This window comes from Exophiala xenobiotica (genome assembly GCF_000835505.1).
Source record: "Exophiala xenobiotica strain CBS 118157 unplaced genomic scaffold supercont1.6, whole genome shotgun sequence".
In the NCBI taxonomy this organism is placed as follows: Eukaryota; Fungi; Ascomycota; class Eurotiomycetes; order Chaetothyriales; family Herpotrichiellaceae; genus Exophiala; species Exophiala xenobiotica.
The window spans coordinates 928,347-946,999 of record NW_013562489.1 but is presented as its reverse complement, the minus strand read 5'-3'; the positions used below and the strand labels follow the sequence as shown (position 1 = coordinate 946,999).

General features: G+C 51.7%; 6 protein-coding genes across 8 annotated transcripts; 5 read left to right on the top strand and 1 right to left on the bottom strand.

The window, feature by feature from the left end:
- Positions 1-1,631: 1,631 nt before the first annotated feature.
- PV05_09649 (uncharacterized protein) lies at positions 1,632-3,412 on the top strand (the record flags this gene model as incomplete). Its single annotated transcript, XM_013455998.1, has 4 exons — positions 1,632-1,691; positions 1,744-1,894; positions 1,947-2,407; positions 2,459-3,412. The coding sequence occupies 4 exons, from the start codon at positions 1,632-1,634 to the stop codon at positions 3,410-3,412; spliced, it is 1,626 nt and encodes a 541-aa protein (XP_013311452.1).
- A 1,754-nt stretch (positions 3,413-5,166) lies between these two features.
- On the top strand, positions 5,167-5,903 carry PV05_09648 (uncharacterized protein; the record flags this gene model as incomplete). The annotated part of the gene is made up of 1 exon (XM_013455997.1): positions 5,167-5,903. The coding sequence occupies one exon, from the start codon at positions 5,167-5,169 to the stop codon at positions 5,746-5,748; it is 582 nt and encodes a 193-aa protein (XP_013311451.1). The 3' UTR covers positions 5,749-5,903.
- Positions 5,904-6,153: 250 nt separating this feature from the next.
- On the top strand, positions 6,154-7,702 carry PV05_09647 (uncharacterized protein). The gene has a single exon (XM_013455996.1). The coding sequence runs from the start codon at positions 6,455-6,457 to the stop codon at positions 7,070-7,072; it is 618 nt and encodes a 205-aa protein (XP_013311450.1). The 5' UTR covers positions 6,154-6,454; the 3' UTR covers positions 7,073-7,702.
- A 106-nt stretch (positions 7,703-7,808) lies between these two features.
- On the top strand, positions 7,809-11,306 carry PV05_09646. Of its 2 annotated transcripts, XM_013455995.1 has the most exons (3): positions 7,809-8,243; positions 8,375-8,997; positions 9,048-11,306. In XM_013455995.1, the coding sequence occupies exons 2-3, from the start codon at positions 8,515-8,517 to the stop codon at positions 10,881-10,883; spliced, it is 2,319 nt and encodes a 772-aa protein (XP_013311449.1). In that variant the 5' UTR covers positions 7,809-8,243; positions 8,375-8,514; the 3' UTR covers positions 10,884-11,306. The 2 variants fall into 2 exon arrangements, with proteins under 2 accessions (XP_013311449.1, XP_013311448.1); XM_013455994.1 differs by having other exon boundaries at positions 8,375-11,306.
- A 902-nt stretch (positions 11,307-12,208) lies between these two features.
- On the top strand, positions 12,209-14,747 carry PV05_09645 (uncharacterized protein). The gene is made up of 7 exons (XM_013455993.1): positions 12,209-12,618; positions 12,669-12,867; positions 12,924-13,006; positions 13,108-13,203; positions 13,251-13,409; positions 13,478-13,525; positions 13,579-14,747. Exons 1-7 carry the CDS (start codon positions 12,477-12,479, stop codon positions 14,481-14,483), a joined length of 1,632 nt encoding a protein of 543 aa, XP_013311447.1. The 5' UTR covers positions 12,209-12,476; the 3' UTR covers positions 14,484-14,747.
- Positions 14,748-15,232: 485 nt separating this feature from the next.
- PV05_09644 lies at positions 15,233-18,498 on the bottom strand. 2 transcript variants are annotated; one of them, XM_013455991.1, is made up of 3 exons: positions 17,570-18,498; positions 17,360-17,512; positions 15,233-17,302 (listed from the first exon to the last, which is right to left on the bottom strand). In XM_013455991.1, exon 3 carries the CDS (start codon positions 17,238-17,240, stop codon positions 15,675-15,677), a length of 1,566 nt encoding a protein of 521 aa, XP_013311445.1. In that variant the 5' UTR covers positions 17,241-17,302; positions 17,360-17,512; positions 17,570-18,498; the 3' UTR covers positions 15,233-15,674. The 2 variants fall into 2 exon arrangements, with proteins under 2 accessions (XP_013311445.1, XP_013311446.1); XM_013455992.1 differs by having other exon boundaries at positions 17,360-18,498.
- Between the last annotated feature and the right edge of the window lie 155 nt (positions 18,499-18,653).

Genomic DNA, 18,653 nt, shown 5'->3' with positions numbered 1-18,653 from the left:
ACTTCAACTTCATTGCCGGACAGTTGGAGAAAGAGCCGCCCGGCTGAAGAACTCACGAGTCACCCATGCACGGAGTCTCGTGAAGACTCCCTTCGTGCCTCTCATGGTTGCGAGTTCGCCCAAGTTGGAAAATGCCTCTTTGCAAGTTTTCATCTTCCTTTTCATTCCATCTCGCAGTTATCACTCCTACTAACGATGGGCAAAAGACTGATGAGACCGCGCCTGTCTCACCGTGACATTGGAATCTCTTTCGAGAAGCTAACGGCTTTTCGAAATGACAAGTGATGATACCCAAGATTATTCAGACGAATCAGCAAGCTCCGGACTCTTTCCTAAATGCCATGGACGTGTGCATGGACTATGAACCGTTGAATTCCTGTGATACGAAGTCATTGGTCCGAACGCAGGGGGTTTGCCTGTCGCGCCAACTTCCTGGGCACCACAAGCTATAACCTCGAGGATTCAAGGATCTCTGCGAGGATGTTCCGTCAGCCTATGACCTCTCGAGAGGTCTTGTGTGACATAGACTCAGCTCCAGATAAGCACATCCTTCTGCAGGAGCCTTGCTACTCGTAAAGTCGCTATGCTTTGGTATTTTGAGTTCTGACACTGTGACAGTCACGACAGTACTTATGTAGCCAACAGATCAGCCACCAACCAAGGACCGCCTTCGAACAGCGTCATGATGCGCTTGGCTGAGAAATGTAGGCGTTGTTATTATAACCGCTGACTCGGTGACATGACTCTATCGCTTCCAGGTCACCGTGATTAGGTAACATTGTCCTTGAACCCGATTGTTATGGCAAAATCATCTTTTTTTTTCATCGCGACACATGCCCCACCTGCTGACTTGCCATGCCGATCAGCCTCATGCCGAGGTCCTGTTCGACTCGTCAAGCAGAATGGTGGAGACCATATTGTTGGTACTTCACTACGAGTAGGCTAAGTCGAAGTCTTGTCCTTATGTTGCGCGGTCCCGTTGTTGTACTTGGTACTCCGTACACACAATTCTGATAAAGCTTCGAGATCCGTCTTTTCAGCTCGGCAATGCCATACGAGTACGGGTAGAACGAGTAGTGCAAGCCCTTTCAGGACCAAATGCTGACAACCAAGCCGAAATCATTGCTCGAAAGGGTTGCGTGTGTCATACTCCACTGCGCAGGGGTTTGTTGTGGGATGATTGCCAACGGCGCACGCTGATCTGTTTCACGGCATGTACTATTCTGAACTTGGGTCGCCCGCCGGGATTGAACCGCTTGGACGAATCGCTTCATAGTAAACCTCACCCTACACGACTGACTCGGTCGGTAATGATACCCGCTGAAGCGGTGTGTGGGCGAGGTTGTTCCAGGTCTAGTGGAGCTTCTTCTTTCTTCCTTCGACCACAAGCAATGGACACTCATGAGCCCAGGAGCGACAGTTGCAGACATAAGACCTTGGCTGCTTCGAGCAAGCAACTTCGATGACTTCCTTTGCGTTTAGCACATGATGGCACTCTGGCTGTCAGCATGAGGGTAGCATTTGAGCTGGGAGCCACGATCAGCGCACCATTCTCCAGTGAACTATAAAGCCCTGGCTTCTTAGTCCGATCGTCTCTTGCGACCCCGTAGGTATTCGAACAACACATCGCCATGGCTGTGGTTTCAGTCCCGACATTGCTGTCCGCACTGGTGCCGGTGACATTCCTCTACGTGAGTGTCTATGGTGTTCCTCCAGCGAACGGTTGTTCTAATTAGTCACCAGTTCGTTGCATTGGCAATATATCGAGTTTACTTCCACCCTCTGGCCAAATATCCCGGACCTCTTCTGGCCAAACTGACGCAATGGCCCGAAGCAAGATCAGCCTGGCAAGGAAGGAGATTTCTCAACTTACATCTGATGCACGAGAAACATGGTAGGCAGTACTCTTCTCCCGGGAAACATTACGATGCTGATGCACTGGCAAGGGGACGTCGTCCGATTCGCACCTGATAAACTCTCCTTTCGAACCACAGGCGCTCTGCGGGACATTTACGCGGACCGACGAGCCAACGTGATTAAGACAGGTTGGACATATGCTGGTTTGCGCATCAACCCTGGTATCACCACCCAGACATTATCAGATCGTCAACTGCACGCCGCTCGGAGAAAATTGCTCAACAACGCATTTGCTGAAGGTGCCTTGAAGAACCTGGAGAAATATGTCGTTGCCAATATCCGGGATTGGTGTAATCATTTAGGAGAGGCTAAGGATGGTGACGAGAAGGAGCCTGGCTGGGGCAAAGAGCGTGATCTTGGCCTCTGGTCTACACTCCTGACCTTTGATGTCCTTGGAGATCTCTGTTTCGGGTCAAGCTTCGACGCCATGAAAAATGGCTTCACCTATATCCAAGAGCTCATCTTGTCGTCTTCCAGCTTTCAGCAAAGTGTGAGTGTCCGCTCCATTCCAACAAATGTACATATCTGACATCACGCCCAGATTGCATTCCTTCCGATCAGGGAATTGGTGTTCCCACTGATGAAGCCAAAGATTCTGTTGCTCACTGGCAACAAGAATATCAAGCAAAAGGTCATGTATCGACAACAAATCGGGGTGCTGGTCCAGAAGCGCTTCGCTCTGGAGAATGCCAATGCCGATAAAGCCGATGAACTCCAGCGCAAAGACTTCTTCCACCATCTCTTGAATGCTAAGGATCCCGAGACCGGCGAGAAGTTCAAACCAACTGACCTCGTGGGAGAAGCCGCGCTGCTGGTTGGTGCCGGTGCCGATACCTCTTCAACGGCAATGTCTGCTTGCTTTTTCTATCTGATGCGCACACCACGAGCGCTTTCTAGACTGCAAGAGCAAGTCCGCTCCGCCTTTGACGACGTCGAAGAAATCAGATATGGCGCAAAACTCACCGGTCTAGCATATCTTCGAGGCTGCATCGATGAAGCTATGCGAATGTCACCACCAGTGCCCGGCCTTCTGGACCGACAAGTCCTGCCTGGCGGTGCTAACATCGATGGACACACCATCCCCGAAGGCATGGTTGTCGGCGTCCCGACTTACTCCATTCACCACAACGAGAAATATTATCCTCGGCCATACGAATTTCTTCCAGAGCGATGGATTGCAGGATCTGACTCCTTGGTCACCGGATTTGATGTCACACCTGAGAGCGTGGAAAAAGCAAAGTCCGCGTTCAATGCCTTCAGTTCTGGTCCGCGGAACTGCGTCGGCAAAAACATGGCATACATGGAACTGTTCGTTGCCATTGCGCGTACGATGTGGCTGTTCGACATCAGGCTTAAGGAAGGTGACCACACAGGGGAGGGGCGTCCCGAATTAGGACTTGGACGTGAAAAGCCTGGCGAGTACCAATTGACAGATTGGCTGATTTCGGAGAGGCACGGGCCTGTGCTGGAATTCAGGAAAAGGACAATTTCGTGAACGAGGATTTTGTACGCAATGCAATAATACGAGTATTTTGTGATAGACGCAAGGCTGGGTGGGACTGTATGCGTGATGTACAGGCTTGCTGGCTAGAACGATATACATGGATTGCGGAAAGGAACAGCGCCTGAGGTCTTTGGGCATAATGGTGTCGTCAAGGTAGGGACATGTTGGATTCTTTCCACACAACGATCCATCTGCGGAGGAGATACCTCAGGACAAAGCGTTGTCTCGGCGCCACGTGACAAGGCTGCTTCGGTTCACCGCACTAGGCTGCGCTCCGCACCGATGGTCTTGTCCTTTCGTCGACAAGGTAAGGTGTATCTAACAAAAGTTTTTGCCGTCGCTTCGCAAGTCTCCCCTATCATGTCGCTCGAATCCCCGCCGTGACAGCCACGAATCTTTCCTCTGAAACGCTCCGACCGATGCGGAGGCAGCAGAAGAGGCGACAGGCTCATAGGACAATTTCGGGAGCTTCAGGATGGTCATGACAAGGTGGACACATAGGAGGAGTGAAGAATATGGGCAGCAGGATGATGGTCAACGATCAATACTCACGAGAATTCAAGAGACGGTAATGGGGTCAAACAATTTACTACTTGCTGCCCGCTCGCCTCGGGACCGTTACGCGTTGAACCGTCTCATTACTTGGTAAGGTTGGATCGCATGAATAGTTCCTCTGTGACGGTATAGTCTAGTGCACCTGGCCAAGGTCTTCTCGCTCAGGATGGCACGGTAAGAGGCACCAAGGACAAGTTCACCTGCGGCAGGCTGTCACATCGATCAAAGGTGGACGCGTCAAAGCGATTCAGAGAAGAGGTCAGAAAGCTTGATATCCTGCTAGCAACGGCACATATCAAAGGCTCTATTTTCATTATATTCATCAGATCGAACGTCTGTTTCTTTTCGATCCCCTTTCACTTTGCTGTCACATGGCTTCAATTTCCCCCGAGATATTCACTTCGAACCGCTGTTCCCATGTGATCAATATCCAGGAGCCGTCTCTCAGGCATATAAGCCGTCACATATCTCTCATTGCTTCCATTCTCCTAAATGTACCTGGCCTTATGTGGACGCGATCTGGCATCCGATGCTATTTACCTCCTCTGACTGACGGAGTTCAGCCACCTGTCCCTCACATCTTTCATTGCTTCCATTCTCCTCATTGTACTGTGGACGTTATCTGGCATCTGATGCTACATCCCCCCTCTGACTGACGGAACTCAGCCACCTGTTGTACTCACATACATAGGCTACAAAGGCTAGACGGCACGCAAGATGGCTCTCAAACGAATCGCTTCTTCGGATCGATGACTTGATCAAAGAAAGCAAACGGAACAAATGGCAAAGCGTACCGTCCGTCATCAGAGACCCATCCGAATGCCAGCATGGTACTGACTGGTTTCTGCAGCAGGGCTGATCAACCACTCATCACCATCCTTGTGAAATCAGGCACCACGACCCGGCAATTCAGCTTCATGAGGGACTTATCTGCAGCTATTCCGAATGCTTCAAGGATCTGCTCGAAGATACGCACCCGCCACAGCAGCTCACCATTAGCTATGTGACCGCTGATGCATTGGGCACTTTCATACAGTGGCTCCGCACGAGGGCCATCATGATGGACGAGCTCAAGCCGAGTAAAACTAAGAAGCCCAAGTGCCGTATTCGGACTTGCTGTATGTGGGAAGATTCAGGTACGACTAACATACGTTATCCTTAAAACGCTATCCAGGCACTGACTTGAAGCAATGGCAGCTCGAGAACCTGGTCTGCAACCCGGTGACGCGAAGACAACGCACCCGCAAACTGACGATCACCCAGCCCCTGGTCCAAGCGGCAGTGGAACAGAGACAGTCGACACCGAAGAAAACTGGCATGCTGGCCTTTGCCGTACTCAACGTGTCTACGGTCGCCTGCTGGATCTATACATCATGTCTGATCACTACGAAGCGCAGCTCTTCCGAAGAGAAATCATGCTACAATGGCAACGTTTCACCTTTCGGGCACCGAGGTTCCCAGGTCTGGTAGTCGTACAACGCGCAATCGAGAATCTGAGCATCGAGTCGTCCCACTGTCGATACATGACAGCTTGCTTCAGCCGCATGATGATCAAGAATTCCTCTCAGAACACTCTTGCCAAACTTCCGCCACTCTTTGCTGCTGCGATTCTGAACCGAATGCTGCTGAATCTGAGGAGGCCCATGGCTCGCCATGCAAGCTACGAGACATACTGGTGTAAATATCACGACCACGTTGACACGCTGGACCGAAAATCGTGCCAGAATGCTAGGGCAGCATGTGAGGATCCTGACACGGACGACATCTTGTGAGTCTTGCTGGATGGAAGAGGTTGAGGGTGTTGGCAACGATAAAAGGGACGCAGCAATTTCTTGGAGCATGGAAGAAGATATTGGGCGACGGGCAAAGGATGCTCTACTCTGGACATTGACGCTGGTGATTTGGTTTTTTTGAGACTCCAACGAGCCATCATTTCTGCGACTGTAACGGATTTTCGCGCTCTCTTTGCTTTTGAAAGCTTTTGGAGGCAAAAAGGAAGAGACTGTCGGCATTTTGCTGGCTAAGTCAAATGGTCGCATCTCAGCCATGGTGAAAAGTTACTTAAGACGGTATAAGGCCTTCCCGATTGGGACGGTCTTTGGCAGTTTCGTGACTCAACATCATGAAAATTACTATTTAACTTCTTCTCCGTTTTCGTGGCCTTGGTCATTTCGATACTCGAGTACAGAGTACAAGAGTTACGCTACCTTTCTCGTGCTTTCTCTCATCAAATTCAGTCACTCCGCAAGGTCAGATGAAGGACAATACTGCCAAGCTTCACTACCATTGATTTCCCCCGCTTCGTATCATCGTCAAGGACATCCTTCGTGAACTGTCTACTAAAATCGTTGCCCACAAGTCAAAAAGCGCAAAAGCGATCATGGCTATCCTTGTCATCAGCCGGTTTGTCTCAGTCGACTGAAAGCCTGATCTGCTCCACGGCCTCCCGATATCAACGCAACGCAGCCAGAGGATAAGATGCCTGGTGACAGTGAATATTCTAACTCGGAAGAACCCTTGGGCGCTGACGCATCCGATAATAACGAGCCGCCCACTCAACTTCGACGTCAGGTTTCGCTTTACGATGCAGTCGCAGGACGGGTTGGGCAGCAGGGTTTCTTAACCGTAGAACAACTGCGTTCATCCACATTGTTACCTGTTGCCCCCGAAGATTACTTGTTGCGGCAAACAAGAACACCTGCAGAGATATTCGAGGCCGATCATGACGCTGGAGGCGAACTCGCTGCGGCCAGAAAGCTACCAGAGTCAGAAATGCTAAAAGCCATTCACACCTACGCATCCGATCTCTACAACTCGGCTACGATGAACCAAGGAAGATATGACTTCCGATCTTTGGACGAAACAGCACTCATTGCTGTGGGCATCCTGCTCGAGGAAGCAGTGAAGGAGGCTTTGGGCGAGACTGGGGACATGGTATTTGTGGAGCCGGAAGGCCTTGAAAAAGGATTGGGAGAGACCACAATGACTCGACATCAGATCAAGGGCAGAGTGCAACCAAGGGCCAGGGCCATTGAGGTACCAGAAGAGGAGGACATAGACCAAGATGAATCACCAGCCAAACGACCACGGCACTGAGAGTCATGGACATGATCCCTTCGAATCGATTGAGCCGATCGTGATGACATCCCTTGTCGTGTGCTGTCACTAGCAGGAGCAAAACCCGTGGACAGGTCCGAGGCACCGAAGTTGTACAGATGCTGGACCAGATCTCCCGCGGCGATCCGAATCATTGTTCACATATGGAAAGCTTGACATCACGAAGCTTCAGCGACCTTGTGCTTGTCACGCTTGCAGAATTTTCGGAGATGTGGTTCGATGTATACATACTGTGCATCCTAAGTGTAAGGCATGGAATGCACTTGATTGGACTGAAGTGATGAGAAAAAGTGGCCTGAGGTGGAGTGATGGTGCCCGTCGCGTCAGGAAAATGGGTGCCGGAAGCAGATGTCGCTGCAAGAGAGGGAGAAAAGAAAACAACCAGGGGGTGTCGATTGGCCAAAATCTCGGGTACCGAAGACAGAGTTATCGAATGACAGCTGCTGGTGGCTGCTCCCAAAGATGGCCGCCTATCGCAAGTCACAGGCTGGCCTATGGCGCCTACGCGGTGGCCTGGAGGAATAAACTCTCGCCGAAAGAACCTGCCCTTCACGGCCTTCTCCACCAAAGTCTTCGGGGTGTCAGGCCCGCAAGATTCAATTATTTCAGCCACCATCACCACCATTGCCCCTCGCCGACGATTACGGCACATAGCCGCGTCCCCCCAGTCCGTGCCACGTCCCAATCCTGTACAGTGACGCAGCCTAGTGAGCCCCTCCTCCCAGGTGCCTCCCATGCAAAGATGATCCCCTTCCTCCTGGCAAAGTCTGGGTTTCTGGTGCACGGTCTGCCACAATCTCGACCTGCCAAGCCCCCGAACCAACACAAGCCTTCAACCACCGTGACCACCCAACTTCTCCATCTCCAGTGCTGTGGTTCACCATCAATTCGATCAAAGCTTGGCTTCTTACGTTGTTCGTCTCTTGAGTCTTGGGAACCATTCGACGTTATTGTCGCTGATCGCTGTTCTCGCGAATCGTCGGCTGTGCTTTGTTGGCCTGACGAGACTATTGGTGAATGTTATCATCTTCCAGCTCAGCAGCGCTGCGCCCAGACCTCTGTCCACGCTCCTTCCGATCTTCTCGCAGCCTGCGCTCTGACGTGAACTGCGCGCTTCTGCACGTCTAGGATTGTGTAACCGGGTGTCCAGGTATGCTTGATCCACTGTCCTCTTCGATGAGGCCTCCTGCTGCACCAGACAATGCCCTGGTCTCCTTTGTGAGCCTTGCGCGCACGAGGTATCCTCATGGTTGCTGACCGAGCTGACCGTCTGCCACCCAGCACGTTAGACTTGCGTACCCTGAGTCGCACCGATATCGCACCACGGCCCACGAAGACCCATTACCTCGATCTTTGCGCTGTATCTGCTCTTCTGAGCCAGATCAACAATGTTTTGGTCGAGACCACCCCGATAACATTGAATGGCTCAGGTTGTGACGGCAATGCCTCTCGAGTCACTGCTCACAAATCCCAACCAAGCAGTGCCTCGTTCGCGCTCAATACTGTCGTACTTTTCCAGCTCGCTCGGGAAACATGCTCGGAACATGTTCGACGTCGCTATCGAACCAGAGGATCCGTTTCGAGTCTATTCTCCGGGCCAGAGTGTAAAGGGTCATGTCCTCTTGACGGTCTCCAAAGGCTTTGATATCACACACCTTGTGATTGCGCTACATGGCTATGCAAAAGTTTATAAACACCAAATACCGCCTGGCGAACGGCTGCCTGCTCCAGAAGGCCTAGCGACTGGGAAGGGCACACGAGGTTTCCAATACCATGGCAATGGACTCGCGACCTTGTTTCAGAACGAGCAAGTCCTATGTGGAAGCGGGTTTCTCAAAAAGCATGTCTACAAGTTTGCTTTTGAAGTCCCCTTCCCGGCGAAATCCTTGCCTAGCACGATTGATGTTTGTTCTCCCACAATTGTGGCCTTCGGACACCAACTGACGCGTTGCAGTTCGAACGAGGCACAATTTCCTACATGCTTACCGCCACAGTCACGCGTCCAGTCACAATTAGTCCGGCAGTCAGCCGCAGTATTAGAATCAAATTTCGAGACCAGATCGATGTCGAGCCCATGTCCCATCCCAAATCCAGGGTGATCACACTCGAACCCATCTCGAAACGAGGCAAAGTCAAGCTCGTGAAGCCGCCTTCTTCGATTTCTACTCAGAATGTCTCTGCTGCCGGCCAGTTGACCCGAAACAATACGCAGAACAGTACGACCAGTCGAAGTACCAATTCTATCGGCAATCCACCTCTGAGCCCCGCGCCAAGTGAAGACACAGTCCACACCAACACCACTACCACGAGTACGCAGAGCTTCCAAATGGCCGACGCTGAGTCGCCTGGCCGTAAACAGAGTCCACAGACTAGCGACGCGCGGAGTAACGCCACTTCCTCATCTGCTCACACTATCACCGCAACTACTGAGCTTCCACGTCACGGTGCATTACCTGGAGACACGATACCCCTTCGTGTCTCTATCAACCACACGCGAGATATCCGGGGCATGGTCATCGCAACCATCTACCGTCAAGCCCGAGTGGACATGCATCCCGCACTTCCTTTGGGAAACAGTGAGGGTAAGAAGAGGGCCGAGTACGAAGATGTTTATCCGAAGTCGCGCACGGGTCTTGGGGGATTGTATTTTGCCAATGCGTCTCCCAACAGTGTGTTTCGGAAAGATCTGGCTCAGTCCTCGACGATGATGGTTGTCAATCCAGCCACTATGACTGCAGATATCACCATGTCTCTCAAGATTCCCGATGAGGCGTTTCCGACCATCGCAAACGTCCCTGGCGGAATGATCTCGTTCACGTATCACGTCGAAGTGGTTGTTGATTTGTTTGGAAAGCTGGGAGAAACTCGACTGTGGCCTCGCTTGACCACTAGTGACCCTGTCTTCTCCCAGGCTGCCGAAGCTGGTAACCAGCTAACTTCGGACTGGTCACATGGCATATTGGACACCACCCAACTGCGTCGAACGAGGGGCGTTATCACATTCGAGATGTCGCTAGTGATAGGTACACAAGATAGCGGCAGGAGGAAAAGGTTGGACAGACCTGCCGAACCCCCGACTTCCGAGCCCTTGCCGCACTGGCTAGACCAAGGAGGACACGATGCATTCTATCAGAACGGTGAACATGATGGACAGTATTATGATGAGAATGGTCAGCCATACTATGACGGGTACGACTACGACTTCGACTACGGTCAGGGCTACGATCAGAATTATTATCTCGAATTTCCCACTCCAGCTCCCGATTTCATTGCTCCGCCTCAACCTCGGGAAGATGTAGACGAGAAGTCCCGGTTACGGAGACAAGAGCAGCTTTTACTACCGAGCGAACCCCCACCCGATGGTGAGGCTTCGACCAGTGCAGCTGAATATGCTCCGACGGCGCCTGTAATCTTGTCAAGCCCTCTGCCAACAAGAGAACATGCACAACAGGACGGAACTACCACACCTTCCACCTTCAACACTACTGCATCGGTCATGTCGGCGAGGTCTGGTGACACTATACGGCCTCGTTCGGCTTCTCCTCCGCCAGCGCCACCATCATTACGTGGCGTTGATGCCACCGACGACAAGCATGAGCTTGAGCGAAGACGGCTTCTCGCGCAGGCAAGCGCGCCGCCAGTGGAAGACGAGACGGGGACTTCCAGCAGTTCTGTCGCACCACAACCTTTGGTGCCCAGTGCACCAACGATTAACGAGCAAGACGAATATAATGTACAGACATTGAACCATGATCACATAGGGTCGGATCTGCCACAGTATGAGCGCTGACTGAAAAGATGTTTTGATTTTGATATTGGAGTTGAGCACAGCGATGGCGCTGGCGGGATTTTAACGGTATGTTGGAAGCCGAGCCAGAAAATGTCTGGAAGACCTTGGACGGTGATGTTATGGTCATGTTGGCGTGAGGTTTAGCTGTGATGGCCGATGGTCAGCACCAGGCAGTTGGAGGACGAGACGAGCACAATGCCATTGAGCCCAACCAGTACGCAGATGGTCTGGCAGTCCAAGGTATAAAAGAAGTCGGAAACCGACACCGATTGTACATTCAGTGTATCCATGCCGCAGAAGAGCTCCAGCTACTTCTAAGGATTCTGCACATTGATCTCAAGTTGGCCATGGTCTTCCCTGCTCTGTGAACCTTGGAGCCTCCGAGGAATTTAAGCCAAGCATAAACTCTGGCACGTGACATTGGAGCCTCATTCTGAATCTTCACTCTGATGACTTGTTTTCGCACTTCTTTTTTGAACATGATCCTGTCCAGTGCTCGAAAGCAGGGCCTTCATGTTCGATACGTCGAAGGCGTACACCTTGATCATCGTCCCTCGTCCAATCGGCACGCCGCAGACGATTGTTCCTGCTTCGTACCTTGGGCAGCCGCCATTCGCTTATCCTCGAAGCTAACTCGGCACTGATCAGATAACCACGACATTCTCTCGTTCACAGAATGGACAGTGCTGAAGTCACCTTCTGCCACAAACCAGTATGGCCAGCCTTATTAACGGCCTCGCCGAGATTGCTTCTAGCAATCGTGACATCTCTTGCCCTCGTTTCCAGCATTGTTACCGTCTTTCCGGCTAGCAACATGTTTGGTCAATGATGACGCCAAGTTGTCCAACGAAGTCGCCATAGTGGCCGAGGAGGGTTGCTTGAGACTGGGGGCGCTCGAATCCGCAAAGATCAGTGTGAGCCAAGCCCAGTGAGCCTTCTCGAGCGATCCTTCGTCGCTCTCCTACGCTTTACGACGCCGATGACTGGTTCGTTCAAGCTCAGTAACCTTCCTTCCAGAACGGAGGCGTCCCTGATTGCAACCTTGCTTCAACAAAAGCACGTTTAGCATCCCCGAGAGAGATGGTACCGCATCGTCATGGCCAGCTAGTTGTCGCTAACCCTTGCAATTGCCGACGATCAGATTCCCCCGTGGATACTGATTGGTCCAGATCACCACCACACTCCTTCCTTATCTCCAGCCCCAAAACACCTCAACGACACGACACGCGAGCAACGACGCCCGTTGTTTGGTTGCGTGAACGCCATTGATTCACTCAGCGGGATCCAGTGGCTGCAGCAGCCAGATAAAGCTCTTGCTCGAAGCCCACAGCTCACCCCACGCCACACCTGTCGGCGGACTTGGCAGGTATGAATCGGCAACATCCCCTGCAAAGTGTCGCATGGCGACGAAGCCAGCCAAGCTATGCTTGGAAGCAGGCGTTGCATCGCGATAAGCACACGCCGCCGCACGTCTTGGAGCAAGCTTATCACTCTAAGACACCCTTGGCTTTCTCTTTTCCCTTTCACTTCCCTGAAGCCTGTTCTCTGTTCTCTTTCTTTCCTCCTGGATGAAACATTGACAAGTTGTTCAACATGGCCACAGAAACGGAGAAGAATATCCAAGGGGAGAAGTTGCCGGATCACACTGTTGGTCATGATGTCGAACACGGACACAATGAACAGAAGAGTCTGGCCCGAAATCTTCAGGGCCGTCATATGCAAATGATTGCCATTGGTGAGTTGTTCCTTTGCTGTAGATGTGAACGATATTGACGGGTTGAACAGGCGGTTCCATCGGTGCTGGTCTTTTCGTCGGTTCTGGCTCCTCCTTGCAGTCTGGTGGTCCAGCTTCCCTCATTCTCGGCTTCATCATCGTCGGAGTTATGTTGCTTTGCACGGTCCAGGCTTTGGGTGAACTTGCAGTCCTGTATCCTGTCAATGGTGCCTTCTATCAGTATGGAGTGCGCTTCATTGATCCGGCATGGTAAATACTCCTGTCCCGCCATTTGGAAATCTGGCTAATCGCCGCCACCGATGAAGGGGCTTCGCCATGGGCTGGCAGTACGCAATCGGTTGGCTGATTACTCTTCCTTTCGAGATCACTGCTGCCGGTATAACCATTGGTAAGTCGCTGGCGTCTCACAAAAGCTGCTGCAATCAGGCACAAGCTTTTGTATGCCATGCCGTGCTCGTTATAGACCGGCCATATTCTGACATTGCGCAGATTATTGGCACCATTATAACATTGGTATTTGGATTGCTGTCTTCCTGACCACCCTCATCATTGTACAATTCTTCGGTGTCAGGGGTTATGGTGAAGGTTAGGAGGACGTCTGCCACAAGTGACTTGCATGCTGACCGTTGCAGTCGAATTCTTCCTTGGTGTCATCAAGATCATTGCCGTACTTGGCTTCATAATCTTCGGTATCATTGTTGACTGCGGTGGCGTCCCCGGCGACGATCGTGGTTACATAGGTTTCCGCTACTGGAATGATGCCGCACATGGCAACAAAGCATTCCGCCACGGTAAGTCTTCACCCTCCCCAGGCCCCAAACCCCACACGGAAAAACGATATATACTGACTTCGCAACAGGATTCAAGGGCTTCTGCTCGGTCTTCGTCAATGCTGCATTCGCTTTCGGTAAGGCCGCCGTTTGTCGGGATCTTCTTCAAAGCCTAACTTTTCAATTCTAGGTGGGACAGAATTGGTCGGTCTTGCTGCCGCAGAAGCTGCGGACCCGAGAAAGTCACTCCCGAAAGCCACCAAACAGGTCTTCTGGCGTATTGCTGGCTTCTATGTCATCTCACTCCTGATTATGGGCCTTATTGTGCCGAATAGCTCACCAGATCTCCTCAACTCATCCGGCGCCAACACCAAGGCCTCACCTTTTGTCCTTGCCATTCAATACGCTGGGGTCAAGGGTCTTCCGTCCGTGTTCAACGCTGTCATTACTATCTCCGTCATGTCCGTTGCCAATTCTTGCACATACGGCTCTACACGTACCATGCAAGCTCTGGCTCAAGGTGGTATGGGTCCTAAATGGCTGGCCTACATCGACAGGAAAGGTCGACCAGTCTGGCCTGTCATTATCCAGATGGCATTCGGCTTGTTGGCATTCATCAACGAAGCGGAAACCGGCTCGACTGTCTTCAACTGGCTTCTCGCTCTGACTGGTCTGTCATCTTTCTTCGTCTGGGGTTCCATCTGTTTCAGCCATATTCGCTTCCGCAACGCCTGGAAGGCCGCCGGCCGCACTCTGGATGACCTACCGTTCAAGTCGCAAGTTGGCGTGTATGGGTCATGGGTTGGCTTCATCCTCGCCATCCTCTGTCTCATAGCGACCTTTTATATCTCGCTGTTCCCTATTGGTGGTAATCCAACTGGAGGCGCTGAGGCGTTCTTTGAGAGTTACCTAGCGGCCCCTGTCATCATTCTCTTGTTCGTCTTCTGGAAGCTCTGGACCAACGACTGGAGATTCGGCGTCAAGACTAAGGATATGGATATTGACACTGGCAGGAGAGACTTCCACGAATTGCCGCCACCCGAGGCTGGTGAGAGAAGGGGAAGCCTGCGGAGATTGAGCAGGGCAATCTTCTAGACGTAGTCGACGGGTCCAGTGTTGGGGCAAGTGCAGGTCAGAAAGGGACAATTCCTCGAGGGCGCTGTCCTCCGGTCAATGTCTTCTCAACCCACTGGCCCGCTGGCTTGACATTGGATAAATTTCTCCATGTCGGAGCCATCGAATCAGGGGTCCCCTTGCATCCATCATGTTGGTCAAGGTATAATATCAAATATGTATGTAGAGACCAAACCCAAATATTAGGCATGCATCCAGTATGAAATAACTTTAGGTAGAAGTCAGCATCATATCAGAAAACAAAATTGCTCGTACCTGTTCCTTTCCAAGCTCGACACATGGATAACCCGATTGTAGGTGGGCGCTAAGTTACCGAGGCCGCGAACATTCGTTGGGACTCGTGCGGACGACCCGGTTACAAGTAGTTCAAAGAAGGAAACTGCCGGTTAAGTGCGAGGATCCATAAAGAAAGTCCAAAAGAACCACCTTGAGGTATTCATAGTCGTGGGAACATTTTTTGTCACTTGAATCCTGTAGTATGAGTGAGTATTCAGACCAACCACCAAACGACGCCTTGAGTTACTATGTACTATGTCCTCCGTACTGTAACACTGCCGTGCCGCGACGCGCTATCTTACAAGGCCGGCCAACCCACGCACGCCCTTGCTTGGTGTGAACCCTACCAAATATTCGAAGAACGCGCAAGTCATTTTATTGGCCAGACCTTTTATCGGCTTACTTCGACAACTTTTGGGGACACCGTCCGGTGGATCGACGGCCGGTCTCTAGATAATGACCGTGTATATATCTACATATGAAAAGAAATCCGTGGTGCTCTGTTGCTCCTTCTCAGAGCACCTCAGATCATCAGATCATGTCACGTGATTCATAGCCTTGTTCTCTTTGTTCCAAGGCCGAGTTCAGCCGCTTGACTTTCTCGTCAACAACCATGGAGCTTTCAGATGGCAAGACCGTCACCAACCACGCCAAACCAAGATAACGAAAGTGATTTTCCCTGCTTTCCAGGTCCGCAATTGCGCTCAGCGCAGTTTAACCTAGCAATCAATTCAATAGACCAAATCTTGCCAACAACTACTTTCCTAATTAGCTGCCTCATCTGCACCCCTTATGCTTGACCTACAGCAACGAGCCTATTTTCGACCTGCAGCAGCCATCTTCAATTCGCCATTCTTCTCCGAAGTCCTACTGTCTCTAAAATGCAGGTGCCACAGCCGCTACTTTGATGTAGAAATTGACAGCGATGTTAATGGGCCGGGTCTCCACATCGCCACCCAAGATCTGACAAGGTGTGTTGTCGGGATGATAGTTCTCAGCCTGGTCTCCAACAGCGGTAGCGGCATTCTGCCAATTTCTGGTTGGCAGACTGATGTTGATGCTCCAACCATTGATGGACGTTCCCCAGTCTTGGACCGATCCCACTCCTTTTGTACTCCCAGACCCGGACTGAGGGGCCTTGCGATTATTGCGATCGGGATCGATCCCGACGGAGCCAGGAGGAGTATTGTCCACACCACGGAGGAATCGGCCGCGGAGGTCAGGCAAATAGAAATGGTCAGAATCCTGCGCACCCCAAATCGTGCCGCATGCGGTAAAAAGTTGGGGATACTTTTTGTTCTCGACTGAAGAACCGTCGCAAAGCGCCCAGTAGTCGGCGCTTGGGGCTGTTTCTCCAGCAATGGCAGTTATAGTTCCCACCGGCACCATATCAGCTGTCGGGTCTTGAGATCGCATGGCGAGGAAGAACATCACATTAGCATTAACCGGACGTGTCTCCTGATCACCTCCAGACCAGTACTGCGCATTTGTGTTGTCGTCACCGCGGACACTGGTCCTGCCAGCAATCTTGAAGGATTCAACTGTTGCCCCCAGGCCCACGTGCCAGAGCCTCGCCACCAAGGGGCTATTCGCCTGCGCCGTTCCAAAGGCCTGTGTTGAGCCCGCAGCTGGAGCTGTCACACCGGACAAGCCAATGGGCTGGTGTCTGTTACCGTTCTTGTCTCGACCAGAATTGACGTCCACCCCTCTAATGAACATGCCCTGCAGATTAGGCACGTAGAACTCTGACCCATCGGGTGAGATGCCGTATCTACCGCCAAGCGTTCTGTATAGCTCCTGGAACAGCCTTGTCGTGGTCCTGTAAGCGTCACCTTCGCACGGCGCCCAGTTGCCGTCGAATGGGTCAGGTGCCTGTATGGGGGAACCTGCGTAAGAAATAATGGCCCCAGTGGGAAGTGCGACAGAGGGTTTGACCTTGATAATGTACTGCATGTATGTATTCACCGGCGCCGTCTCTGCAGATGGGAGCTGAACAGGATAATCGACATAGCCAGGATTGTACTCCATCATCATATAGGCCAGTGGGCCAGAGTCGCCTTGATTCAAGTGATGGTATCCGTCAGGTAGGTTGGGTACTTGAAGGGCCAGCTGACTAGGCGATGCTGTCGCGAACCCCTGGACTGATCCTGGAAGTTGTGCTGCTTTGTCACCTCTGACGCCGGTACGTTTGTTGCTTTCCAAATCCACCTTTCCCGCGGGGTCAACACCGCGGAGAAAGCATCCCTGCAGATTCGGAAGATAGAACACACTGGGATCGCCGGAGGATCCGTTGCAGTAACCGATTGCATTGAACAACTCGGGATATTGCATTTTGTTCATTTCGGCCCCTTGGCAGACCATCCAGGACGCAGAGAAATCTGACGGCAGCGTGTCAAGGGGGTATGCCAAAATGGTACCGACAGGGAGTGAATTGGTGTCCATGTTGATAGAGCGATATAGATTTGGTTCCGTTGCCGAAATTCAGCTCTTGTTGCTTTGTAACTCTTTTGAATAAACACTGTCAGTTTCGAGGACGTAATGTAGTACTACTCAAGTCTTACTTGGTTGAGGATTTTGGTCGAGAGGAAATTGGATCACAGGAAGAATGCCACATCTTTATAGTTTCTCAACACAGTCTGGGCGCAACCGCTGGTTGACCTAGATGAGGTGGTGGAGCTGGTCTCAGCAGCGCCCATAGATGTCTGCAACTGAGACTTGTTATCAGGTAAAACGATGAACTCAAGTTCAGCTCCGTTCCTGGCTACACTCACAGCTTCAGCCGCTCACCAGGACATTATATCAGCCGGTCCGAGAACGCCTTCTTAGTCTCTCGAGAACCTGATAGAGTATCAGGTGTGGCATGAATGGAATCTCCGGACCGGACGCCCATGCCTCAGTTTCCTTAGCAGCGGTGCGTTATATCTTATAAGCCACCGGAGGGTAAACGCGTTGTGCCAATCCTGACATTTGCACAACTTCGTTGAGGGCCGAATAACAACACAACAGGCAGAGATGAGCCTCTTGAGGTCCCCTGAAAGTCGACGATTGGGAACCACTGGTCACAAGACGGGTGCTTGCACTGAACCCAAGAGAAGTGCAGAGTTTCTCGCTCATAACCTTGTGGCGTGCTGATGACAAGAACTCGTCGGTTACCGTCAAATCCTGCAGAAGGGGTACGTGCGAGATGGTGTGATGGAACATCTGTGGCTTCCGTCCCGGTTTGGGGAGTCGACCGTGTGATCTGCTGGGCTGGCAGCCTCAGCTCTCGTATTCGAAAGTGGCAGCCCATTGCAACACTTATCCTAGAGTATCTAGGTTGCTTACCCATTTCGGAGTGCGACTACCGCTAAATCAGTCGCAGGGAATAGACAAAGCCACTGGAATGAAAGTAAATCGAAAGGTTTGATTATGCGCACTTCCCTAATTTGACCTTCGACACGTCGAAAAGGAAGCCGTTCTTGCGGAGGACTTAGGTAATGGATACACAGCTCCTCAAAAAGGGGAGTTTCAGCCGCGTACCAAAGCCACGAGCTTCAGCTGGAAAAGCGTCGTGCACATGGCCACATCCACATACGTGCCAGTGCCAGTGCTGCCTGACTCAACGTCCGAGTTACGGAACGTGACAGGCAGAGCGGTGCTCGTCCAAGGAGATGGTGGTCGTTGTTGGAATGAGAGAGATAGGGCTCAGCGTAACGTGGGGGTATGCATGGTGTTGTGTAACTAGGTGGGAGCGCCTGGCAGACAGATGTAGGCCTGCGCCAAGCTATCTAATAGGGAAGGTGTGGCGATGGCCCAACATCGTCTAACTACCTTAGTGATGGGTCTACGGATACGGAGCAGTAAATTGGTCTAGAC

Excerpts from the sequence above, each read along its gene's own strand:
- PV05_09647 (XM_013455996.1), top strand. The coding sequence starts at position 6,455 with ATGCCTGGTGACAGTGAATATTCTAACTCGGAAGAACCCTTGGGCGCT.
- PV05_09646 (XM_013455995.1), top strand. The coding sequence starts at position 8,515 with ATGGCTCAGGTTGTGACGGCAATGCCTCTCGAGTCACTGCTCACAAAT. Across the intron at positions 8,998-9,047 it reads CCTTGCCTAGCACGATTGAT|TTCGAACGAGGCACAATTTC; the intron begins GTTTGTTCTCCC and ends GACGCGTTGCAG.
- PV05_09645 (XM_013455993.1), top strand. The coding sequence starts at position 12,477 with ATGGCCACAGAAACGGAGAAGAATATCCAAGGGGAGAAGTTGCCGGAT. Across the intron at positions 13,007-13,107 it reads TGCTGCCGGTATAACCATTG|ATTATTGGCACCATTATAAC; the intron begins GTAAGTCGCTGG and ends GACATTGCGCAG. Across the intron at positions 13,204-13,250 it reads TGTCAGGGGTTATGGTGAAG|TCGAATTCTTCCTTGGTGTC; the intron begins GTTAGGAGGACG and ends TGACCGTTGCAG.
- PV05_09644 (XM_013455992.1), bottom strand. The coding sequence starts at position 17,240 with ATGGACACCAATTCACTCCCTGTCGGTACCATTTTGGCATACCCCCTT.